General features: G+C 52.4%; 1 protein-coding gene across 2 annotated transcripts in view; it reads left to right on the forward strand.

The window, feature by feature from the left end:
• ENG (endoglin) overlaps positions 1-26,077 on the forward strand; it is a 46,163-nt gene extending 20,086 nt beyond the window's left edge. For both annotated transcript variants that reach the window (XM_029062083.2, XM_029062084.2), the window contains exons 3-15: positions 4,916-5,044; positions 8,731-8,896; positions 9,291-9,453; positions 11,544-11,679; positions 13,735-13,909; positions 14,669-14,808; positions 16,682-16,825; positions 17,514-17,552; positions 18,311-18,427; positions 21,148-21,405; positions 21,648-21,702; positions 23,818-23,919; positions 24,303-26,077. In XM_029062083.2, the coding sequence (XP_028917916.1) occupies positions 4,916-5,044; positions 8,731-8,896; positions 9,291-9,453; positions 11,544-11,679; positions 13,735-13,909; positions 14,669-14,808; positions 16,682-16,825; positions 17,514-17,552; positions 18,311-18,427; positions 21,148-21,405; positions 21,648-21,702; positions 23,818-23,919; positions 24,303-24,421 (1,743 nt within the window). In that variant the 3' untranslated portion in view covers positions 24,422-26,077. The remainder of the gene's footprint in view (positions 1-4,915; positions 5,045-8,730; positions 8,897-9,290; positions 9,454-11,543; positions 11,680-13,734; positions 13,910-14,668; positions 14,809-16,681; positions 16,826-17,513; positions 17,553-18,310; positions 18,428-21,147; positions 21,406-21,647; positions 21,703-23,817; positions 23,920-24,302) is intronic.
• The last annotated feature ends 41 nt before the right edge of the window (positions 26,078-26,118 follow it).

Raw genomic sequence — 26,118 nt, forward strand, 5'->3', positions numbered from 1 at the left:
GCCCTTTCCACTAAGCCACTCTGCTTCTCCCTTTCACCTGTACATGCTCACTCACTGCCCTCTGATGCTAAACCTCAGAGGCAGACAGAGCCCCAAGGTCAACGAGTCCACTCTGAGACTGAGCCCCATTCCATCAACTAGAGCTGGAAGTCTTCAGCATCCTCTAAGGGCCCAGTTCCCTAATACTGAGCCAAGAGGAACGGTCCATGGCCATTACAAAAGACTGTCTATGAATGTAGATATACCTACCTCCTCCAAGAGACCTTCCCCTACTGAGTGCTCATTTCCTCTTCTCCCATTCCCTTCTGCATCTCCTTTGCACTTGGATTTTCACCTTTTATTCACCCTTCCTTCAGCCCCGTAGAACTCATGTATCTATCCATAATTTATTATTTATATTAATATCCATCTCCCCCTCTAGTCTATAAGCTCAGTGAGGGCAAGGAACGTGTCTACCAACTCTGTTATATTGTACTCTCCCAAGTGCTTAGTATAGTACCCTGCAGTGGATAAATACTTACCACTTACCACTTACCACTTATTTAGTGGATAAATAAATACCCTACTTAAAACTCACCTCCTCCAAGAGGCCTTCCCTGACTGAGCTCCTCTTCTCCCTCTACTCCCTCTGCCACCCCCCCTTTACCTCTCCACAGCTAAACCCTCTTTTTCCCCTTTCCCCTCTGCTCCTCCACCTCTCCCTTCCCATCCCCACAGCACTGTACTCCTCCGCTCAACTGTATATATTTCCATTACCCTATTTATTTTGTTAATGAATTGTACATCGCCTTGATTCTATTTAGTTGCCATTGTTTTTACGAGATGTTCTTCCCCTCGACTCTATTTATTGCCATTGTTCTCATCTGTCCATCTCCCCTGATTAGACTGTAAGCCCGTCAAACGGCAGGGACCGTCTCTATCTGTTGCCGACTTGTTCATCCCAAGCACTTAGTACAGTGCTCTGCACATAGTAAGCGCTCAATAAATACTATTGAATGAATGAATGAATGAATAAATACGATTGTTGTAGACTTTAGTCAGTAGAAGGCAGAAACCCAGAAACTGCAAACAATAACTCACTGTGCCAACCCCCTTCCGGGCAGATTTCAGTCAAGGTGCCGGCTGGGTCTCCTAGTTCTGGTTCTGCTAGAAATGGGCGATGGGTTCTCAGGGGATTTCTTTGACAGCCAGCTCTTAATTGTGGTATTTGTTAAGCACTTACTATGTGCCAAGCACTGTAAGTGCTTGGGTGCTGGGGTGGATAAATCGGGTTGGACACAGTCCCTGTCACCCACAGGGCTAACAGTCTTAATCCCCATTTTACAGATGAGGAAACTGAGACCCAGAGAAGTGAAGTGTCTTGCCCAAGGTCACACAGCAGACAAGTGGCAGAGCTGTGATTAGAACCAAGGTCCTTCAGATTCCCAGGCCCGTGCTCTATCCATTAGGCTCTTCTCTTCCCTTTGCTGATCAATTTCCTCTTGTCTGTCTCCTCCATCTCCAAGAGTCTGCTAGGCGCCATTCATCTCCCGGAATCTTTAAAATGGTGTGCTAATTGGTCCAGTTACTGCTGCACAACAGAAATTGCTCAACCCCACACAGCTGGTAGCTCTTTCCATAAATCCCATTGTGTTGCCAGTATAACATCCTCCCCCCCCCCCCACCGTGGTCACCCTATGACTAATGAGAAGTCCTTGGGTGGAAAAGACAGATCAGCTCTTTGGCTCTGGCTAGTTGACTGAGTTCCTGGAATCTCTATGCACACCCCACAAACCAAGGAATTAGCATTTCAGCCCGTCACTGGCCCTCTGGTTTTAGGACCCAAGGAGGCAGGATAGGCTGGGCAGTCTGGGCCAGTGGACCTGTGGCTTCTCTTGGGCCAAAGTACTCCCTGAGTCCAGTGCCCAAGAAGAACTGGGTCTCCTATCTCCCAGGGTTGATAGGTTTGGGGGCCCATTGGCCAGACAGGAATGTTGGGGTGTCTGAGGGTCAGCTGGTCCAGGATGGTGGCCAGGTACTCACTGCTCAGGGCCAGGAGAGACCAGGAACCATTGAACTTGCAACCAGGAGCTAAGGTTGCACTCCCAGTTCAACTGGCTATGCTCCAGAGCCCTTGGTTTTTTGCTCTGGTCAGGGAGGGACATAGGCTGCTCGGGGGTGACAGGATCTGATGGACAGACTCCTGCTTCAAAGCATCCCAACTCAGGACTCTGGGCAGACAGGTGCTCTCGTGTTCCTGACTCCACTGGGATCTGATCTCTTCCTGAACCAACAGAGTCCCTGCCTGCCTCGTAGCCTGGCCCTGCTCTTCCCCACCCCTGAGAACTCAGGCCCTTAAGTTCTGACACTTCCTGGCACCCCTGTGGCATCGCTTAGTTCAGTGCTCTGTATACAGTAAGTGCTCAATAAATAAGATTGAATGAACCTCTGCCCCACTGGCTGTCTAGCCCTGGGACCCTTCCAGCAGCTGAACCTGCTTCTCTGACTTCATTGGTTCAGGTGGTCCCCTTTGTCTTCCTCACCCTCACATCCTCATCGTCAATCAATCAAGTGTATTTATTGAGCGCTTACTGGATGCAGAGCATTATGCTGAGCACTTGGGAGAGTACAATATAAAAATGTAACAGACACATTCCCTGTCCACAATGAGCTTAGCGTCTAGAGGGGGAGACAGACATTAATATAAATAAAGAAATTACACATGCATACGTAAGTGTAGTGGAGCTGGGAGTGGAGATGAATAAAGGGAACAAATCAGGCAACAAAGAAGGGAGTGGGAAAAGAGGGCTTAGTCAGGGAAGGCCTCTAGGCATGTGCCTTCAATAGGTTTTGAAAGTGGGGCGAGTGGGGTCTGTCAGAGATGAACGGGGAGGGAGTCCCAAGCCAGAAGCAGGATGTGGGCGAAAGGGTGGCTGAGGGATAGAAGAGATCAAGGTACATTGAGTATACTGGCATTAGAGAAGCAAAGTGTGCAGTCTGGGTTATACTTGTTCTTGTCCTCCTCATCCTTATCCTCATCCTCCTCGTCCTCATCTTCCTCTGCCTTCTCTTCACCTTCATCTTTGTAATCTTTGGTATGCCACTTGATCTCGCCTGCCTTCTCCTCCTCCTCTTCTTCTTTTTTCTCCTCCTCCTCCTTCTCCTCCTCCTTCTCTTCGCTTTCCCCTTCCTTTTCCCTCCTGCCCTGGGAGACAGAGCTGACAGTCTTCAGGATGTGGAAAGGGAGATGGGTCACGGGGCTAAAGGAGGACTCAGACCTGGACACTAGCCTCCCCTTCCACAGCCCCTCCTCACCAGTGCCCCCAGAAAGCAGCTCGGATACTGCGTTAGCTTGGCAGCTGGGCTGGAACAGTCAGGTTAGTTTGCAGGGAAGAATCAGATACCGGGGTCAGGGCAGCGGCAGGCGGGCAGGCAGCTGACTCCCAGCCAGCACTGGAGGGAGGGGAGAGTCGTCGCCTGGAAGAATTCCTGGAAACTGCTTTCTATAAGTGGCTCCCCTCACTCTGGACTGTGAGGTAGAATCCACCTCCCCGCCCCAGCCCAGGTTCCAAACAATGGCTTCTGCATAACACGGAGGCAAAAATAGAACTGAGGCCCCACGCGGCCAAGCAACCCAGGGTCAGACGGAGGCTGAAGCCCTGGGTTGAGGGCCTGGGTCCTCCCAACTCCCAGCAGAGGGACCCAGGTCTGATGCCATCACCCCGGGGCCCAGGGAGTGAGGATGAGGGAAAGGGATGGAAGTGGAGCAGAAAGGACCTGAGAAATCATGTCTCTTGGCTGGTCCCTGACTGAGCCAGGGGAGCTGGGGAGTAAATGAGTTAACTTAAGGGGGTAGAGCTGGCTTCCTACCTTAGGGGAAACTGGGAAGAAGTTGGTGAGTGTGTTTCCGTGTGAGGATGTAAGGGATTTATGTGGTTGAGAATGAATGTGGGTGTGTTAGAGTGTATGTGGGGTTGGGAAGGATAGAGATATGTGAATTTCCATGCTTGGGGGGTTGGGAGAATGTGTGTGCCTGTGTGGGAAATTATCTGTGAACATATGTGTGGGAGCATATGTCTCCATATGTGTACTTAGAAATTTACGAATGTTTGACTTCTGTTATGAAAGTAGAAATCTGGAAACCCTGAGTGGGCTACTGTTTAATTTTTTGCATATTGATGATTCTGGAAGGTCTTGGACCTATATCCTCCCAGGTTCTCAACCCTCAATTATCCAGTGTGTGTGTGTGTGTGTGTGTGTGTGTGTGCGCGCGCGCGCGCACACACACACGAGCACACATTTGCACATGCTAGGGTCTGAGGACTGAGACAGAGTGGGCTGTCCTGTGGCACAGAGACACTGTGAGTGTCAGGTGGGGATGCCAGAGGGTTGCCCAGAGTGCAGTCCTGTTGTCCTCTGAGACAGTGTCTTTTCTTCTTTCCCATCCCTCTCACCCAAGGGCTGAGCAGGTACTTTGCACCAGGGAGTCACCAGTAAATACTGATGAAGATAATTCCATAAGATTCTGCCCCTTCTGCCCTAAGAAAGAGCCTCAGATCCTCCACCCACGGCCAAGTGTCCTCACCCTCTGAGGGACACAGGCATCTTAACCAGCTATCCTGTTCCTTCTTCACCATTGACTCCCGTGGATCCTCTAGTGCAAATCAATTCCCTCCTTTTTCCCCTTGAGGGGATTGGTCCTTGAGATCCTTGTCCTGGGAGAATACTTCTGGCCCATTGGTTAATGGGGCTCAGAGATGAGAGCAAGGTAACCCGGATAATGCAGTCTTGCAGAATCAATGGTGCTACGGAAGACTGAAGCCCTCTTTTCCCATTTTGAAAAGTTGATCCTGTGTGCCTCAAGCCACCGAGCAGGAATAACAGAATCCCTTTTCTCTTCTCCTCATCTCTTGCTCTCCCCCTCCCCCTCCTGCAGATGTCTGAACTGAAGCTGGAAATCAAGTCAGAAGACACCCAGCGGCGGGAGGTACATCTGGTGATCAGCGTCAACACTGCCATCTCTCTCCGTCTGCAGGCACCAGGAATCCAGCTCAGCCTGTCCTATGTGAGTGCCGGAGGCCCCCAGGCACCATGGGCACCCTCCCTTCACGGTCCCTGGAGTGCCTGTCTCCCCCCATCCTGACCCTGGGATGCCTGCTCCGTGTTCCAGTGGGGGAAATTAAGGCCCAGAGTTGTCACCTAGTGAATCAGGGACAGAACCCAAGTTCCCAGCCCGGAACTGTGTATAAGATAGGCCCCTCTGTTTCCTTCACTTCCTCTGCCGAGAAATGACTGGAACCAACGCCGACCTTCTTTGGCTGTCTGCTCGTGGGGGGTCCTGAGCCTGGGTGATCAAAGCCAAGATGCCGCATGGCCAGCCCTTCCCCCAGTGCTCTGAGAGCAGTCTGGGAACGAGGGAGAGAGGGAGCTGTAGGCGGGAACTAATTTTTTTCATCTCTTGCCTTTCTGCCTCATCGTTCTCTGGTCTTCTGGTTTTTTTCATTACTCCCTGTATCTCCCTGTCTCTGCCTCTTGTTTCTTGGCAATCTCTTTTTCCTTGGACTGAAGACCTTATCTCTTTTGGTCTCAATTTTTTCCTATCTGGGTTGTTTTGGGTCTGTCTGCCTTTACCATCCTCCATCTGTCCCTTTCTGGTATTATTCGCCCTCTTTCTCCTCCTCCTCCTGCCGCTGCTCTCTCCTCTCAGAAACAAGGCCCCACATCTTTTTTTTTTTAATGGTATTTGAAAGGTGCTAACTATGTTCCAGGAACTGTACTAAGTGCTCAAGTAGTTACAAGTTAATCAGGTTGGACACAGTCCATGTCCCACATGGGGCTCACAGTCTTAATCCCCATTTTACAGATGAACTGAGGCACAGAGAAATGAAGTGACTTACCTAAGGTCCCAGCAGATAAGTGGCAGTCAGGATTAGAACTCACATCCTTCTGACTTACAGGGCCGCGTTCTATCCACTAGACCACACTGCTTCTTAGCATGCTCCCCCCCCCCCAGACCCCGACAGCTGTTGGCTTCTGGGTGGTCTAAGGAGGGGACAGCTCTGCCCCTTCCATCTCTGGGCCTCAGATCCCCCTCTGTGAAGTGGGAGAACTGGGTCCAATTCAAAACCAAAAGGGCTACAGTTACCACCCCCTGGCCTGGCCATCTCCTCTGACCCTAGAGCCAGGCCAGTTCATGGAGCAGCTAGGAGCCCATTTCCCCCTCCCCCTCTTCCCACAACTCTCCCTGTGCTGCAACCATCTTCCCCAACCCGCTTCACCTCTCCCTTCTCTCTCTCGGTGGTTGCCCCAGGTTCCAGCCGAGCAGCTGCAGCTGACTTGGAGAGAGCCACGAGAGGCAGCCCCTGGTGTCCATTTTCTCCTGCACAAACTCAGGCTCTCCCCCTGCCGTAAGCTCGGAGATTCTGGGTCTGCAGCTTTCTGTGGGCTGGTCCCAGGGTCAGTGCCTCAACTGCCATTCCAAAACCACTAAACATCCCCTGAATGGCGGGGAAGCTCGGGGTGCCTTGGGGTGGATGGTGAGTGAGGCGCTAGGTGTGGCCAGGCCCACCGTGTAGCTTCCTTCTCCCGCACCGATAAGTTCCCCAGGTGGGTCAGGCTTTCCCTTCCCCAACTGGCTCCGGGGCCTAGGGGATCCCCACAGACAGCAGGCAGAGCACCTCTGGGTCCCGAATGCTGAGTTCTGTGGCTTCTGGGAGCAGAGGGTCCCGTCAGGGGAGATCGCCAAAGTGAACCTGAGAAGAAAAAGGGCTGGCAGCGGCATTCTAGACTTGGCTCTCCTTGATGAGGGCAGCCCCCCGCTGGCACCCTCACTCCCCAGGGGAGCCCCCTGGCACTATCCCCACTCCCTGGCAGCCTGGGCCGGGCCTGGCACCCGATCTGAGCCCCAAACCGGCCGGACCCTTGGGCATGACGCAAAGGACTTGAAAAGGACCTGGGTCCCGGGCAGGAAGGTTGTGGCGGCCGCTGGCTCCGACCGGGACCACAAGGGCCGGCTCTTCAGGTCCAGCCAAGCTCCTTCCTCTCCACAGCTAATAATACCCCGGGTAGACAATGGTGGGGACGGGGGTGGCCGCTATCTGATGGAGCTTGGCACCAGGGCCGGGCGGGAGACTGACCCCGACCCTGCTCCCTGCGAAGCAACCACTCCTCCTCTCACTAGAGAGGGGTCAGAGATCGGGGCGGGGCGGGGGTGGGCGGGATGCAAGCATCCGGTGTCAGAGCCCTCCCCTTGGACCCAAGCGGGGTCCCCCTCTGCCGGTCCCACCCTCGCCCCAATCCGGGCCAGGATGGGTATGAGGGGGTGAGGTTCCCGAATGCTGAGTCAGATTTCCTGCTGGGAAGGCTGGACTGCTCTCTCCTCCCAGGAGGACGGATAGGCCAGGTCAGCCCTGGGGTGGCAGGGACAGCAAGGCATCTCATCATCATCGTCGTCAGTGGCATTTATCGAGTGCTTACTGTGTGCAGAACACTGTACTAAGCACTTGGGAGAGGGCAATATAACAGAGTTGGTAGACATGTTCCCTGCCCTCTACGAGCTTATGCTCTAGAAAGAGAGACAGACATAAATATAAATCAATAATTTAGGGGATGGAAGCTGGTCCTCAGGAAGTGGGAACGAGAGGGTTAAGGCAGAGATGAAGGGTGGGAGGGGCCCAGGGAGCAAAGATTTCTTAATGTTTCCTCCATCTTCGCATCTCTCCACCTCCTGGGGTTGCCCTCTAGGCTGCTGGCTGGGCCGGGTGAGTGGGGGAGAAGAGAGAGATGGAGGCCGAATGGGGGCCCTTAAGGATTAGACAAGGGTTAATAAGAGCAGATAGGGACAGGTTAAGGCTGACAGGGTTAGAGCTAGAATTCTCACTCAGGAGAGGACCTCTAAAGGCTGTCTAAAGCTCCTGCTTCCAGGCAAGTAAACCCATAGCTAACCAGCAAAGAAGGGCCCCACTGGGCTTATATAAGGCTCTCTAAGAACAGACGCTCCCCACCTTCCTTGGAAAGCCTGTTCTGAGGTCTCATCTCCCAACAACCAGGAAGTCCTTCTTTATATCTAACCAAAATCTCCCTGGCTGCAATTCAATCCCATTTCTTCTCATTCGCTCCTCACTGGCCATGGAGAATGACTTGTCAGCAGGCTCCTCATGAAAGCTGTGCTAAAGTCGGACACCCCTCGGCCCTTTTTTTCCTGATATTTGTTAAATGCTTACTCTGTGCCAGGCGCTGTACTAAGCACTGGGGTAGATACAAGCTAATCAGGTTGGACACAATCCATCTCCCGCAGTGGGCTCAGGATCTTTATCCCCATTGTACATATGAGAAAACTGAGGCACAGAGAAGTGAAGTGAGTTGCCCAAGGTCACACAGCAGACAAGTGGAAGAGCTGGAATTAGAACCCAGGTCCGCCCAGGTCCTATCCATTAGGTCACACTGCTTCTCAAAAAACCTTCTCCTCAAGAAGCAGGCTCATCAACCCCCCCCTTCCTTTCACCTTCCCTTCCAGTAACCTTCCCCTCAGAGTGTTCCTGCTTCCATGCCCTGCGGCCATCTCCACCTTTACTGTAATCCTTTGTCCAATTCCCCACTTACTCGTCAATCAGTGGACCGTATCACACACTTTCTTTGTGCCAAGCACTGGACTACACTGTTCCGGTCAGGTTCTGACCCTGGGTTGGGCATGGGCCCTGCGAGCCCCATTGACAGAGAGAAATCTCACTTTGCACCTTGCTTCTTCCCTAGAATCCTACCCTGCTGTACCCCTCAACTCCACAGCCGCCCCACACCGAGCTGCCCTACCTCGCCAACGGCAGCCAGCTCCTTCAGTGGGCACAGGACCGCTTTGGAGGCATCACATCCTACGCAGAGATGGACGATCCCCAAAAAATCAATTTCCGGCTGGGCCAGGGTGAGTCCTCATGCCAGGTCGGGCAGGGTGGGAGTGGAAGGGTGAGTGAGTGAGTGAGTGAAGCTTGTTGTGGGCAGGGAATGTATGTGTTTACTGTTGTATCGTACTCTCCCAAGCTCTAAGTGCAGTGCTCTGCACATAATAAACACTCAGTAAATGTGATTGAATGAATACATGAGTTAGTTTGTGGTGGGGGGGATAGGAAAGGAAGAGTGGAGGTAATACAGAGAAGGAGGACCAGGAAGAGGGCCTGGAAGGGATGGGGGAACCTTCTCCCAGCAAGCCATGATCCCTCAGCTGAGTCAGACGGGCCGAGGCGGGAGCAGGTCTGATAGGTGGGGGGTGGGGGAGAACCCCCCCATGACACTCCCCTATCCTGCTCTGCATTGCCCAGCTCCTGAGCGGCCAGAGGAATGCAACCCACAAGCCAACTTCAACGCGGGGAGCTACATGGAGTGGGAGGCCAGGGCCTCAGAGGTGCGAAGTTGCAGTTTCCACAGTGGGCTGGTTGGGAAGGAGGCTCACATCCTAAGGGTGCGGCAGGACCCCACGACCAGGTGAGTGGGCAGGAAGGCTCGGCCTCCTTCAGGGACCCTCGTGGGTGCCTTCTTCAGATCCCTCATCCACCCTTCCTGTGCCACCAGGATCAGGCAGCTTGCCTCCTCCACAGCGCTTCTCCAAGGTTTCCTGGGAGGCAGAAGGCCGGCTTCCCTCCAAATCCCCATCCCCACTCTCTCTCTTTCCCTGAGAACCCCCCACCTCTCTTTCCCTCGTCCCTTCTCCCCCAACCCCTTCAATCAATCTAAAGGCCTCAATACATGGAACTGGTAGTGTGAGGGTTTGAGATTTTGGTCGATTTTAGACCTTCTCTAGACTGTAATATTGTGGGCAGGAAACATGTCTACCATCGCTGCTGTATTGTACTCTCCCTAGAACTCGGTACAGTGCTCTATACATAGAAAGTGCTCAATAAATACTGTTGAAGATGATCTGGACAACAGAGGATGAGCCAACATTTTGGGAGAGTGTTGCTAGTCTTAATGTTATCTATTATAACATCACACATGAATATGAATATTCTATCAATCCATCAGTTGTATTTATTGAGCACTTACTGTGTGCAGAGCACTGTACTAAGTGCTTGGGAGAGTACAACACAACAGACACATTCCCTGCCCACAGTGTGCTTACAGTCTAGTCTACCTACATTAACAGTTACTCTGTATGGTTTAGTGTTTACCTGGAAGAGAAGGAAGGATCAAAACAGTGTGAGTTCCTAAGGGCCCAGGAGCAGTGCCCTGCACCCAGTAGAGTGTCCTGCACCAGTAGAGTGCCCACAGCAGGTGCCCAGTCAAGGCTGGGGCGGGGGGGGGGGAGTGGTGGTGATGATATTGGATTTATACTGGGATTGTGCAATGTTGAGAAGCAGTGTGGTCTAATGGATAGAACACAGGCCTGGGAGTCAGAGGACCAGGGGAAGCAGCGTGGCTCAGTGGAATGAGCACGGGCCCTGGAATCAGGACTCATGAGTTCGAATCCCAGATCTGCCACTTGTCGGCTGTGTGACTGTGGGCAAGTCACTTAACTTCTCTGTGCCTCAGTTCCCTCATCTGTAAAATGGGGATTAAGACTGTGAGCCCCACGTGGGACAACCTGATTCCCCTATGTCTACCCCAGCGCTTAGAACAGTGCTCGGCACATAGTAAGCACTTACCAAATACCAACATTATTATTATTAATCCCTCCTCTGCCACTTGCCTGCTGTGTGACCTTGGGCAAGTCACTTAACTTCTCAGGGCCTGAGTTCCCTCATCTGCAAAATGGGAATTCAATACCTGTTTTCCCTCCTGATTGACTTGTTTCTACCCCAGTGCTTAGAATAGTGCTTGACGGATAGTAAGCGCTTAACAAATGTCATTATTATTATTATTTAAAAATGATAAGAAGAAGATGTTAAGCACTACTTTTTAAATGTTTACTATGTGTCAAGCACTGTACTAAGCACTGAGGTAAAAACAAAATAATCAGGTCCCACATGGGTCTCACGGTCTTAATCCCCATTTTACAGATGAGGTAACTGAGGCACAGTGAAGTTAAGTGAGTTACCCAGGGTCACAGAGCAGACACATGGTGGAGCTGGAATTAGAATACAGGTCCCCATACAGGCCCAGGCTATATCCATTAGGCCTTGCTGAGGCTGGGGAGTCTTGAGATGGGGTGGAACCAGGATTAGCTCAAGAATCGGGATCCGGGCTAGAGTTTTTCTATGTTTTTCTGGCACCATCTCCCAACTGAACCAGGACCAGGACACTGTCAATTGCTGTCAGTCCTGCTAAGCTCCGTTCTCTTTAATACAATCGACACCTGAGCACCATCTCCACTTCCTCTTCACTCTTTCTCCCTTCTGCCCCTCCAAAAGAAGATAGCATGACTTCAATCGGAAAAATTTCACTGCCCCCAACTAAACCCCAAGAACGCTTCAGGGCCAGCTACTTCTGCCTGCTCTTGACCCCTGGATTTCCAGTGGACCTGTCCTGGGCAAGTGGGAGAGCCAGTGCCCTGTCTCCCTCAGATGGCCTCTCTCCTCCAGGCCCCCATCCCCCCGCCATCCCTGCCGGTATCTAATGATGGATGGGATGCCTTGCAGTGCTCAGACGGTGGAAGTGAAGCTGGACCTGACCTGTCAGGAGGGGAACACGGTGCAAGGGGAGGAGACCATCCTGATTCTGCAGAGTCAGCAGAGCGTGACCTGGGCCATCGATGCCCTCCAAGTGAAGATCTGGGTAAGCCCCCCTCCCCTCTGCTCCCCTCCACTCTCCCCCACCCCTGCGGATAGTCAGCTGAGCCTAATCCATCCAATTACCAGCAGGCTACCCACCTCTCTTTCCTTCCCTGTTTGCTCTCCCCATGAGGACACCTAGAGTAAGACTCCCTTTGACCCCTCTCGGCTGGCTAAATGGGCCTCCTTAATGGGTGAGTGATCATCAGCACAGTTCAATCAAACAGTCGATATATTGAGCACTGACCGTGTGCAAAGCACTGTACTAAGTGCTTGGGCGAGAACAATACAACAGAATTAGAGGACATATTCCCTGCCGATAATGAGCTTACAGTCTCAAGGGGGAAACAGACATGAATCAATTAATCAATAGTATTTATTGAGCACTTAGTGTGTGCAGAGCACTGTACTAACTGAGAAAGTACAATTATAACAATGTAACAGATTTGGCAGATACGTTCCCCCCTCAGAGTGAGCTTACGGTCTAGAGGGGGAGACAGACGTTAATATGAATAAATAAATTACGATATGCACATAAATGCTGTGGGGCTGAGGAAGAGCTGAATTAAGGGAGCAAATCAGGACAAGGCGGAAAGGAGTGGGGAAAGAGGAAATGAGGGTTTAGTCAGGGAAAGCCTTTCGGAGATGTGTCTTCAGTAAGGCTCTGAAGCAGGGGCAGGGAGAAGAATTGCCTGCAGGATGTGAAGAGGGAGGGCACTCCAAGCCCAAAGCAGGATGTGGGTGAGAGGTCAGCAGCAAGATGGATGAGATTGAGGTAGAGTGAAAAGGTTGGCATTAGAGGAAAGAAGTGTGTGGGCTGGGCTGTCGTGAGGAGGGGTAGGAGGGGGCAAAGCGATTGAGTGTTTTAAAGCTGATGGAAAGGAGTCAAACAATCAACCCATAATAATAATAGTAATGACAAGGGTATTTGTTACCACTTAGAGTCACACTACCAAGGGCTAAAATCAATCACTAGTATTCATTCAATAGTATTTATTGAGCGCTTACTATGTGCAGAGCACTGTACTAAGCGCTTGGGATGAACAAGTCAGCAACAGATAGAGACAGTCCCTGCCGTTTGACGGGCTTACAGTCTAATCGGGGGAGACGGACAGACAAGAACAATGGCACTAAACAGCGTCAATGGGAAGAACATCTCGTAAAAACCGATGGCAACTAACACTAGTATGAATTCAGGAGAAAGAAATAGCAGTAATAGTAATAATGTATCTACCCCAGCGCTTAGAACAGTGCTTGGCACATAGTAAACGTTTAACAAATACCAACATTATCATTATTATTATTATTATTATTAATGATAGCAACAAAAATGACATTTACTTTATGCAGAGCACTGTTCTAAGCACTTGGGAGTGGGGGGGGGGGGTGGAGGCGGAATATGCAGGTGGAAAGTGGACCCTGGTCCTGACCTTCTATGGGCAAAGCACTCTACTAAGCACTTGGGAGAGTACAATAACGTTAATAGGCATAATCCCTGCCCTAGGAGACCTGACAATCCATTGGGGAGACAGGACACTTAAATGCATTTCAGATAGGAAAAGAAATAGAGTATGATGATAGGTTTCTAAATGTAACCGGCTGCATTTAGGAGGCATGAATAGTTGAGGAGTCAGTAGTAGGAGGGACAGAATGGGGTGGGAAGATGTAAAGCTTTTTTTGAGTAGGGTTTGAAGATGGGGGAGAGCAGTGGTCTTCTGGATCTGAAGCGAGAGGGAGTTCCAGTCAGGAAGGAGGGTGTGGGCAAGGGGTTGGTGGCTTTCTGATTCTGCTGTGGCTGGTGGAGAGGAGAAGGAGGTGGGCAAGGTAAGGGGGAGAGGGAGCTAGGAGGAAGCATTTGGATCCTTTGAGGGCTTAGAGGAAGGAAGAGGCTTGAACTCCAGGCTACCGGGGAGCCACTCCTCCTCTAGATGTGCAGTTCTTTTTCCTCTGCTTCTCTCCTTCCCCACTTCCTCCCTCTTTCTCTGAATTTCTGTCTCTTCTTTCATCTCCCTCTGTTGGTTGGTCCTTCTGTCTATCGGTGGATCTCTTGTCTCTACAGTCCACAGGAGTTTACTTCGTCAAGGTGTTTCCTGAAATGAAGGTCTCCGGCTTCGCCCTCCCCAACACCCAGGAAGGGCTGCTGCAAGAGGCCCTGAAGCTGAACGCCAGCCTCATCGCCTCCTACACTGAGATTCCACCCTCCAGCCAGGTGACCCTCAGCTTCCCCAGATGCGGTAAGCTGATCCTGCCTCGGGACCCTCCCTTTTCCCTTCCCAACCCCCCGCGGGTGACCTGCACCCCCAAAAGAGGCTGGGGATGAGGAACCCCTGAGCCACTTGCTTTGCTCTGTCCCCTATCCTTTGAGATGCTCCATTTCTGGGGCAGATTAAGCCTCTGCTGCTGGTTTGGGACACAGGAAGCCCAGTGGGGTGCCCCTAGGCCAAGGTGGCCCTTTTTTGGCCCCAGTAGTGACACAAGCCCCTACCTCTGGCTGGGGGCTATTCCAGGGTGGCAGCAGGCACCACAAAGAATGGGGAGGGGTGGGTGTGAGCAGATAAACAGCGGGGAAAGCTACTCTTCTGCCCAGCTGTTAAAGCCACTCTGCCTGACACTGTCCTCCAACTAACACAGAGGATCTACAACTTTGTTATCCCCAAGCTCTTTGCACAACCCCATGCCCCACATTCTCCAGTCCCCTGCTAGCTCCCCAGAGTCTGCCGTTGGAGGGAGGGTGTGCACGTGGGGCGAGGGTTCACTCCATTCCTTCAGCTATGGCTCTCACTGTCACCTCCTGTGATGCACCCCTCAGCACCACTCAGCTGCTCCTTATCCATGACCCCCAGAGAACATCCCCAACCCCCTTCACGGAGGGTCCTGACCCCTTGAACTTCATTCTGCTTAGGTTTGACCCCTCCTCCCCTAGGGAAGGACAGTTCAGAGCTGGGCCCTGAATCTCTGGCTCTCCCCTCCCTCTCTCTCCACCTTCACCCCAGGCCTAAGCACTAAGATGCCAACTACCCCAGAAGTGATCCTGACCAAGCGAAGCTGTGCCCGGCAGATGCTGACAGATGTGCTCAAAGCCGAGTGCTCTGGGAACTTCATGGAGATCGTGCTGGATAAGCAGGTTCTAATGGTGAGGAGCCAGGAGTCTGGGCCCGGGACAGCTCTCTGAGGGCAGGAGGAGGCAGAGAAGGGGCGGGCCCAGACACCGGCTACTGGTTCGGCAAGGGTCCCAGCCCTCTGGCCTCATCAATGGCCATACATTTTTTATAAATAATAATATGATATTTAAGTGTTTACTATGTGTCAAGCACTGTTCTAAGCACTGAGATAGACACAAGGTAATCAGGTTGTCCCACGTGGGCCTCACAGTCTTAATCCCTATTTTACAGATGAGGTAACTGAGGCACAGAGAAGTGAAGTGACTTGCCCAAAGTCATACAGCTGATTAGTGGCAGAGCCAGAATTAGAACCCATGACCTCTGACTCCCAAGACTGTGCTCTTTCCATTAAGCCACGAAATGAGAAGTAGTGTGGCCTGAGAGTCAGAAGAACCTGGGTTCTAATGTCTCCTTCGCTACTTGTCTGCTGTATGACTTTGGGGCAAATCATTTCACTTCTCTGTGCCTCAGTTCCCTCAGTTGTAAAATAGGGATTAAGACTTTGAGCCCCATGTGGGACATAGACTGTATCCAACCTGATTAGCTTGAATCTACCTCAGTGTTTAGTACTATGTCTGGCACAAAGTAAGCGTTTAATAAATACCATTAAAAAAACCACACTGGCATTAGATGATGGAAGTGGCAAGCAAAGTCAGTTTCTAAGAGGTGGAGGAGACAGGGACTTCACAGCAGCCTAAAGCTGGGTCCTTACCAGCAGAAACCATACTAGGTTTCTCCGAGAATTTGAAAATGACTTGAATGCCCCAAAGAAAATGAGTTCTAACTGGTCTATCAGGGAGATGAGTCATGTGACACCCCCTCAATCATCTCCATCGAGAGGACTTCGCTGGCTAGGGGATGAGGGAGTGAGATTAGACCCTCTCCTCCTCCCCACACAATGATCCAATCAGTGGGTGGTGTTCATTCATTCATTCAATTCATTCAATCATTTATTGAGCACTTACTATGTGCAGAGCACTGTACTAAGCGCTTGGAATGTACAGTTCGGCAACAGATAGAGACAATCCCTGCCCAACGATGGGCTCACAGTCTAAATGGGGCAGACAGACAACAAAACAAAACAAGTAGTCAGCCGTCAATACCATCAAGATAAATAGAATCATAGATATATACACATCTTTAATAAAATAGAGTAATAAATAATATATACAAATATGAGGAGAAGAGAACTGTGCACAAGTGCTGTGGGGAGGGGAAGGGGAAGAACAGAGAGAGGGAATGGGGGGATGGGGAGGAGGGGCAGAGGGAAATGGAGGGCTAAGTCTGGAAAAACCTCCTGGAGGAGGTGAGCTCTCAGTAGGGCTTTTGAAGAGGGGAAGAGAGTTTGGAGGATGTGAGGAGGGAGGGCATTCCAGGTCAGCGGTAGGACGTGGACGAGGGGTCGACGGCAGGACAGGCGAGAACGAGGCACCGTGAGGAGGTTAGGGGCAGAGGAGCGGGGTGTACAGGGTGGGTTGTAGAAGGAGAGAAGGGAGGTGAGGTAGGAGGGGGCCAGGTGATGGAGAGCTTTGAAGCCAAGAGTGAGGAGTTTTTGTTTCATATGAAGGTTGATAGGCAACCAGAGGAGGTTTTTGAGGAGGGGAGTGACATGCCCAGAGCATTTCTGCAGAAAGATGATCCAGGCAGCGGAATGAAGATTAGACTGGAGTCGGGAGAGACAGGAGGATGGGAGATCAGAGAGGTGTTGCTTGGGATAATAAATTCCTTCCTTTGGCTGTATAGGCAAGGGGCCTTGAGGGCCCCAAAGCAAGTTCCTGGCCTGATGTACACAGGCCAGTGCCCCAGACCTGTCCCAGGCAGTGATCTTGGGCTGTCCTCCCACAGGCCTTGCAATGCCCGGTATCAGACATCTCCTTCCGGAAAATGCCCGGCTGCCAGGCGCAGGAGGACACCAGCCACTTCTCCCTGCGCAGGTCCTCGTCTGAGTGCGCCATGCAGGTGGAGGACTCCCTCCTGCTCAAGAACGAGGTAAGGCAGCTGCGGTAAAGCAGGGATGCCCCAAGCCTGCCATCCTGGGCAGGAGAGGGCGAGCCGGTGGCACCCATCCAACCAGTTTTCTCCTCCTCGGCGCCCCCAGGGCTCCCCAGAAATCCCAAGCCCTTGGCTTCCGTCTCACGATAAAAAGTGTTTGAGTTCTGCAAGGCCCCATCCTCACCTGCCACCTCAAGCCTATCCCTTCCCAATCAGCTTCAACAGGCCCCGTGAACCCCACCCCAAGCTGGGGCTTCCATAGGGCCCCTCCCTTGAGCCCGGCATGAGGGAGGGCTGTCAAAGGGGAGAGATGGGAGGTGGTGCGTGGAGGGGCGGGTGCCGGGGCTGTGGAACTGAAAACACAGGTGGTACTGGAGGCAGGCAGATGGAAACACCCCGCCCCCTTCCTCTCGCTACCCACAAGCACACACCCCCATCCCCGGGAGCCTCATCGCGAGGCCGTGACCAGGTCAGGCGGGGATCGGCTGCCAGTTTACCCAGGGGCTGCTGTTCATAGCCTCTGCTGGTCAGACAAACTCCTGGGTCCCCATCCATGCCTGGCTGGGCCTCCTTGGTCTCCTCAGGTCCAGTTCCCCCGTCGGAAAGAGGTCTCACCCAAACCTGCCCAGCCTTGACGGGTCCCTCCCCAGCAAGCTCTTAACTGCTCGATTTCTGCCTCCTACAGGTGGTGGTGACCTTGACCTTGGACCCAGAGCCCCTGGTGGTGAGCAGCGGGGGATGTGGGCCTGTCTCCCACCTTTCCTTCCCTCTTCCCTTGCCCTTTCTTCCCACCCCCGAGTGCCTGTGGGCTCAGCTGTAGCCCTGTTGACTTAGATGCTGACTTGTCCAGCCTTAGATTGGGTCTTGCCAACCTCTAGGCCCAGGCCCTCCCTGGATGATAGAGAGGTGAGAAGGTATCCCTTGAGAAGGTAGCAAGGTGTAGTGGATAGGGTATGGGGCTGAGAGTCAAGAGACCCGGGTTCTAACCCCAGCTCTTCCACTGCCCTGCTATATAGCCTTAAACAAATCACTTACCCTCTCTGTGACGAATTTCCTCATCGATAAAAAGGGAATGGTAGCTTCCGTGGCTCAGTGGAAAGGGCACGGGCTTTGGAGTCAGAGGTCATGGGTTTGAATCCCAGCTCTGCCATTTGTCAGTTGTGTGACTGTGGGCAAGTCACTTCACTTCTCTGTGCCTCAGTTACCTCATCTGTAAAATAGGATGAAGACTGTGAGCCCCACGTGGGACAACCTGATTCCCTTGTGTCTACCCCAGTGCTTAGAACAGTGCTCTGCACATAGTAAGCGCTTAACAAATACCAACATTATTCCCTTTCCCACCCTTTAAAACTGTGACCCTCAAATGGGGCAGAGACTGTCTGATCTATTTGTCCTATAACCATTCCAAGCACTTAGCCCGGTGCTTGGCACCTAGGAAACTTGTCGTGCCTTATTATTAATAAATACCATTGTTATTATTAGGTGCCTGTCCAGTGCATGAACCCTGATGACCTCTCCTTCCAAATGGACCTATACCACAGCCCAGACTTCAAAGAACTCCTCACGTCCATTGAGCCAGGTCAAATGATTTACGTTCAGGTAAGGGCTGCCCTGCCCATGGTTGTGAATTTCTCTCTCTCGCTCAGTCAGTCAATCAATCAATGGTATTTACTGAGCTCTTACTACGTGCAAAGTATTATACTTTACCACTTGGGCGAATACAATTTAACAGTAGACATTTTCCCTGGTCACAGCAAGCTTACAGTCTAGAAGGACTGTAAACTCTCCCTCTCTTTCTCCCTTTCTCTCTCGTTTACACACACACACGTATGTCTAAAATCGTGGTGCAGTGGAAAGAGCCTGGGCTTCAGAGTCAGAGGTTATGGGTTCGACTCCCGGCTCTGCCACTTGTCAGCTGTGTGACTGTGGGCAAGTCACTTAACTTCTCTGTGCCTCAGTTACCTCATCTGTAAAATGGGGATTAACTGTGAGCCTCACGTGGGACAACCTGATTACCCTATATCTACCCCAGTGCTTAGAACAGTGCTCTGCACATAGTAAGCCCTTAACAAATACCAACATTATTATTATTAAAATCCTAATCCAGGAATCCCAAGAATTTCCTTATAATTTCAAATTCACCCATGCCATGTGATTTTAGGCCAGCCACTGCCCCTCTCTGGATCCAGGTTCCCCTTGCTCCCCGGGCAACAGGCATCTTTATTTCTCAGAAAGGTGAGGGAGAGGGGATCTGGATTGGAGAATCCTGGAGCTGGGAGGAACAATGCCTAACCCACTGCCTTTGAGTCACAGGTATTAGTTATATTGTACTCTCCCAAGTGCTTAGTTCAGTGCTCTGCACACAGTAAACTCTCGACAAATGTGATTAACTGACTGAAAGCCCACCCATTAGCCCACGCCCCCGAGGGGAGTCCCACTTTGGTTTGCTTTCCCCAAGAGGAAGAAGGGAATCTGTGGTTTGTTGACCTTCACCTAGGGCTGGGTCTCTTCTCTGTTTACTGTTAAAGTTTACTCTGCCCCTCCCAAGTGTTGTTTTAATTCTCAATTTATGACTTAGTTGTTCTGCCCTTTCACTGGTGGAATCTCTGGCTTCCCAATTTCTGCTACCCCCACTCAATCAATGGTATTTATTGCACCCTTACTGTGGATAGAGCACTGTATTAAGCACTTGGGGGTGTACAGTGCAATAGACACCATCCCTGCCCTCAAGGAGCTTCTAATCTAGCAGGCCTCACTGACACAATCCAGGGCAACAGGTAGGCTATTTTTATTTCAAAGACATTTATTCAGTCAATCATATTTGAGTGCTTACTGTGTGCAAAGCACTTACTAAGCGCTTGGGAGAGTACATTACAATAACAGACATTCCCCGCCCAAAACGAGTTTACAGTCTTGAGGGGAGATAGACATTAATATTAATTTATATTACTGGAGTCTCCAGGATTGGAGACTCCACAACCTCCCTCCAGGACCAGACCCAGGGTTTTCTTTCCCCTTCCAGTCAGAAAGTTATTTTTTTAAGTCAAACCAAACTCTGTTGCCACAGTCTGTCCATTTCCTGTGAGAACAATCGGTGAGCATCTCCCTTTATGAAGCCTCCTCTCCTAGGGCTGAAGAGCACGAGCAGACTAACCCTAACCTTCCCTGGGCCTGTCAGGTTGCTGGGGTCCTGGAAGAAGGTGGGAGGATCTGGAAATGGAGATGTATCTAAGGTCCTACCCCTCCAAACCCACCTCCTACCTTCTGGCCTTGCCTGTTTTATTCTCCTATTCCTCTGCTCTGCCAGTTAGTTTTCTGAGGCAATCACTCTGACTTGGGTCTGGTGTTGCTGCCCTGGGATTATATTATTCTTTTCATTTATCCATCTACTCTGTGATATTGTGTCACATCTCCCACCTTCATCTTCACTCCTCTCTCACTACAACACAAACTGCACCCTTGCTTTTCTAATACCAGCCTATTCACTGTACCTCAATCCTATTTCACTACAGACCCCTTTCCTACATCCTGCCTTTGGCCTGAAACTCCTTCCCCCTTTATATATGAGCAATCTCCCACTCTCCCCACCTTCAGAACCTTACGAAAATTACATCTCCTCCAGGAAGCCTCCCTGACTAATCTCTTATGTTCTCCCACCTTCTTTTCTCTCCTACAGTGTCACCTAGGCATGAGTCCTCATCAATCAATCCTATTTATTGAGCACTTACTGTGTGCAGAGCACTGTACTAAGCACTTGGGAGAGTTTAATATAACAGAGTTGTTAGACATGTTCCCTACCCACAAGAAGTTTACAGTCTAGAAGGGGAGACAGGCATTAATACAAAAAAATAAATTACATATATGTATGTAAGTGCTGTCGGGCTGAGGGAGAGATGAATAAAGGGAGCAAATCAGGGAGATGAGGAAAGGAGTGGGAGAAGAGAAAATGAGGGCTTAGTCAGGGAAGGCCTCTTGGAGGAGATATACTTTCAATAACACTTTGAAGGTGGGGAGAGTGATATTCTGTCGGATAGTAATCCGATAGTATTATCAAGAAGCAGCGTGGCTTAGTGGAAAGAGCATGGGCTCGGGAGTCAGAGGCTGAAGTTCTAATTCCGGTTCTGGCACTTGTCTTCTGTGTGAACTTGGGCAAGTTGCTTAAATTCTCTGGGTCTCAGGTATCTCATCTGTAAAATGGGGCTGAAGACTGTGAGTCTCACGTGGGACAACCCGATTACCCTGTACCTACCTGAGCACTTAGAACAGTGACTGGCACATAGTAAGTGCTTAAATACCATTATTATTATTATTATCCCTAGGTGAAGGTGTCACCAGCAGGCAAGGAGATGAACCTGCAGCTGCAGGAGTGCACACTGGACTTGGAGCCGGGCCCCAACAGCTGGACCCTGATCCAGCTGGGCATGGCCAAGAGTCCCTGGGTCAGCCTGCTGTCCCCTGGGTCCCCCATGGGGCCTAACAAGAGATTCAGCTTTCTCTTCTGGAAGGACCTGATGCCCGCCCGATCCACGGTCACCCTCAACTGCAGCATCCGCCTGCAATACAGGAGCTGGAGCAAGGTGAGGGGCCGCTGTGGGCGGCTGCAGTAGGGGAGGCAGGGGGCGGACCGGGCGGCCGCGACACGGAGGGATCCAGTGTCGAGAGTTGTCGATCTGTTGCCGAATTGTACTTTCCAAGCTCTTAGCACAGAGCTCTGCGCACAGTAAGCGCTCAAAAAATACGATTGAATGAAGGAATGAATGAATGAATGAGAGGCGGGAGCACCTGGCCATCTGCAGACCGATTTCCTCTACCTCCTCAGGATTTCCAGGTGTCAGTTCTGAAGCAGCTGAAGATCAGGAATCCGGTCCAGCCCAGTGAGTTACATTTCTGTTTTTTTTCTGCCCTGGAGCAGAGGGGTAGGGAACAGGCAAGGAACAGTCAGAGTCCAACAGCCCTGCCTCCCCAGCTCCAGCCATAAGATGGGAGGGGGAGAAAAGCGGGTTACTTCTGAAAGCATTGTGGTCTGGTAGAAAGAACACAGGCCCAGGAGTCAGAAGACTTGAGTTCTAATTCCGGCTCTACTGCTTGGCTATTGTATAAAGAATATAGAGAAGCAGCGTGGCTCCGTGGAAAGAGCACGGGCTTTGGAGTCAGAGGTCATGGGTTCGAATCCCAGCTCGGCCACTTGTCAGCTGTGTGACTTTGGGCAAGTCATTTAACTTCTTGGTGCCTCAGTTACCTCATCTGTAAAATGGGGATTAAGACTGTGAGCCCCACATGGGACAACCTGATTCCCCTGTGTCTACCCCAGCGCTTAGAACAGTGCTTGGCACATAGTTAGCGCTTAACAAATACCAACATTATTATTATTATTATAACCATAAGTCACTTTGCCTCAGATTCCTTTTGAGGCACAGAGATGTGAAGTGACTTGCCCAGGGTCACACAGCAGACAAGTGACAAGAAGTAGCAGCATGGCCTAGTGGAAAGAGCACGGGCCTGGGAGACAGAAGACTTGGGTTCTTTTCCCAACTCTGCCAACTGCTTTCTCTGTGATCTTGGGCAAGTCGCTTAATTTCTCTGTGCCTCAGTTCTCCTATTCTCCCTCCTACTTAGACTGAGAAGCCCATGCGGAACAGCGACTGTGTCCAACCCAATCAACTTGTATCTACCCAACACTTAGAATGGTGTTGGACAGATAGTAAGCACTTAACAAACAAAAAAAGAAACAACAGAATGAGTATTAGAACTCAGTTCCTTCTGACTCCCAGGCCCATGCTCAATCCATTAGGCCACTCTGCTTCTCTAACTAGGTGGTGCCAATCAGTTCTTTAATAATGTTGGTATTTGTTAAGCACTTACTATATGCAGAGCACTGTTCTAAGCGCTGGGGTAGACACAGGGGAATCAGGTTGTCCCACGTGGGGCTCACAGTCTTAATCCCCATTTTACAGATGAGGGAACTGAGGCACAGAGAAGTTAAGTGACTTGCCCACAGTCACACAGCTGACAAGTGGCAGAGCTGGGATTCGAACTCATGAGCCCTGACTCCAAAGCCCATGCTCTTTCCACTGCGCCACGCTTCTTTCCCTTCAGAGGTGGTTGCCACAGGGAGACTTGGTTCCCAGGGGAGCAGGCGGGGGCAAGCCATCCTGGCCCAAACTCACTCGTCTGGCCCATTCAGTTTCATGAATTTCTGGTCCCAAGGTGGGTGATGGGGCAGGGCCAAGCAGCGGTGGGGAGGGGAGAAGGGGAGCCGATCTTCGCCCCCCTGGTTTCCGGGCGGCCTGGGCCCCGCCAGACCCCGCCTTCCTCCTCCTTGGCTTGGGCCCAGATGGCCACTCGGGCGGGGAGCGTGGCTGGCCTTCCTTCCTCTCTGGAACGTGTCTGAGACACATCTCTCTGGACAGGGCTCCCAAGGGGCCCCCGGAATGCTCAGCTCCCCGCCCCCCCTCAGCTTCCGGCCTCTGTCGCCTCGCTTTCCTCCCCAAACCCCAGAGCCACAAAGCAAGGAAGAGGTTGACGGTGGAGCCAGGACTGTCCCCCGCCAGCCCCAGGCCCTCACTGGCTTGGCCTGCTTCAGCCCAAGGGTCCAAGACACACTTTCTCTAGACAGACGTACAAGTCTGGGACAGATGGAAGACATCCAAGCTGCACTTGGAGTTCCCAGGAACCTCTGTGTTTACCCCCAAAGAGGCACCGGATAGTCATTCTTTGAGTTCCCAGAGTATTTTCTCCCTGAAACGCAAAGCATTTCCTCACCCAGACCCCTACGGGTAACAGGGTAAACTAATCTTTATATAACCAAGGCCTGGGAACTTCTGCCAGGAAAAGTCATTCTTTAGCCCCTTCCACTGGGGCTGCAGGGGAGCTGGATGAACTGGGCCAAGGAGAGGGGAAGTGAGGTGGAGAAGGGGGTCCATCTCCAGGGGAGATGCCTCTCTCTAACCATTCTTTTTTCTGTGTCCCCCTTGCCCCTTTGCCCCCAGCCCAAGGCCTGGGTATGCCTGCTGTCCTGGGCATCACCTTTGGCGCCTTCCTCATCGGGGCACTGCTCACGGCCGCCCTCTGGTACATCTACTCGCATACCCGTAAGTAACCGTCGCCCTCCTTGTGCCCTCTTGCCTCCTGCCCCTCAAGTATTCCCAAGGTCATCACATTGTCGCAGAGATGCCAAAGCCAAGGTGGGGGGGGGGGGGGGTGCTCAGTTCCAGAGTGGGTTCTCTAGGGGAATCCCCTCCATGCTGTAAGCTAGGAACCCCTCCCTTGTCCTCCCCCACCACTTTCCCCCTGCTCACCTAATTGAAGCCAAGGAGGTCTGAGGCCCCATGGAAGCCAGTTACCAGGTTATCTGGGGATGAGGAGCAAGCCATTGACAACCACCGCCCCTTCTCCCACCCGGGCACTGCAGGGGCAGTCAGGGATGGGGGGATGTGGGGAGGGCTCACCGAGCCTACCATTGGTGCCCATGCAGGTCCCACGGGCAAGAGGGAGCCTGTAATGGCCACAGCCCCGGCCTCCGAGAGCAGCAGCACCAACCACAGCATCGGCAGCACCCAAAGCACTCCCTGCTCCACCAGCAGCATGGCGTAGCCTGCCTCGGCCCCAGCCCTCCCTCCACCCACCCATCCACGGGAGAGGACTGGGTGCCCATCTAGCCTAGACTGCACCATAGTCACCGGAGAGGGAGGTCACGGACAGCACCACGGAGAGCCTCATCCCGGCCCCTTTGCTACCCAAATGCCAGGCCAGTCGGGTCCAGACCCGCCCCCTTGCCGGACAAAGACCAGGGGGCCACCCCTCCCACCCCTCTCTGGGCCCTGAACTTTCAGAGGTCACGGAGCTCGCTGGAGCCTGGCCACTCCAGACTGAGGGCAGCCGGTAAGTGCCCAGCAGGCGAGAGGACAGGCCGGTCGAGGGCTCACCTTAACCTGACCGTCGCAGACCCTGACAGTGCCCTGGTGATGGGAAGATCGGCTCTGCCGATAAGCAAGACTTTGGGCCTCCGTCATCCCCACCTACCTGCGGCTCGGCTGCTGGGGACTGGGGCCGTGCTCCCCTTCCCCTTCCTGGGCGGCGAGGAGCGTCCGATGTCTTGGCCAGCCTGGGCTGCGGCCCTCTCTCCTGACGTCAAGGTCTTATACATTCAATGAATGGTTGTATCCACCCCAGCCTCCAACCCCAAGTAAACCCCCTCCTCCCTTAACCCAGCACAGGCCCTGCCTCCCTCTTTCTAGGCTTCTTCCCTGCTCGCCCCCAGAAACCTCTGCCTGCAGTCAAATCCTCCCGAGTGTCCGGAGGGCTGAGGAGTGGAAGAGAGGAGGGTTGAAGCACCTTCGGGTTGACTCTGGCTGTGGTAGAGGGGAAGGGAGGAGGCCAGCAGAGAGCCCGCTCTGTACCTGTGCATACGGCATTGTAAAGCTATTGTATTAACATATTTCTTCCTTGTATTTTTATCCTGAGATGAGAGGTCAGAGAAGGCTGGGGAAGCCAGAGGAGTGGATTTGAAGCCCACAGCACACCTGTGGGCTTTGCTCCAGTCAGCTGCTATTTATTCAAGGGACTTGAGGGACCCAAGCTGAACTCTTAATGGGACCCCCAGGCCAGGGGCTCAGCTGCCGCCTCACAGGCTGGACCGGGCTCATGGGTGAGGGCCGGGGTGAAGTGGGAGAATGGGGGCCGGGAAGGATGCCAGTTCCAGAGTACCTCTCTGTCCTCTTTGGGGTCTGGAGCTGTGCTAAGGAGTGGAGTCCCGGCCGCAGGGGACGACAAGCCCGGCCGTCTCTGCCTGTGAAGTTCCTCCAGGCCTCAGCTTCCTTTGCCAGCCGGGGCCCATCATCCAACGCCTTCCACCGTAGCTTTGCAGCTGGAGTTAAGTGCAGCCAGTGCAGGCTCTGGACAAAGAAAGCCAATCCAGAGAGGTTTGCTGGCCCAAGGGCAGCCCTCCACCATCCTGCTGAACTCCAAGAGGCTCCCTGGAAAGGGTCAGACCGCACTTTTCCCATTTACTACAGTCCATGCCACCGTCCCTTGGCAGGAATCCCTAACCGCCCCCGCCCCACCCAGGTCCACCCTGCCCAGAAATAGGGTACAGTGACTGCCTCCTGTTGGCCTGTCTCAGAGCGTCCCGCCCCTAGCGTGTGGCAGACGTGAGGGGGAGAGAAAGCAGTGGTCCTCGCCAGAGAGCGCCAGAACTGGGGGGCTCCAGCATTCTACCTGCCACCAATAAACCTAGCCCAGAAAACACCACTCTGCTGCCCTTGCTTTCCTCAACCGCAAGGCGGGGAGGA

Source organism: Ornithorhynchus anatinus, chromosome 4 (assembly GCF_004115215.2).
Source record: "Ornithorhynchus anatinus isolate Pmale09 chromosome 4, mOrnAna1.pri.v4, whole genome shotgun sequence".
NCBI lineage: Eukaryota > Metazoa > Chordata > Mammalia > Monotremata > Ornithorhynchidae > Ornithorhynchus > Ornithorhynchus anatinus.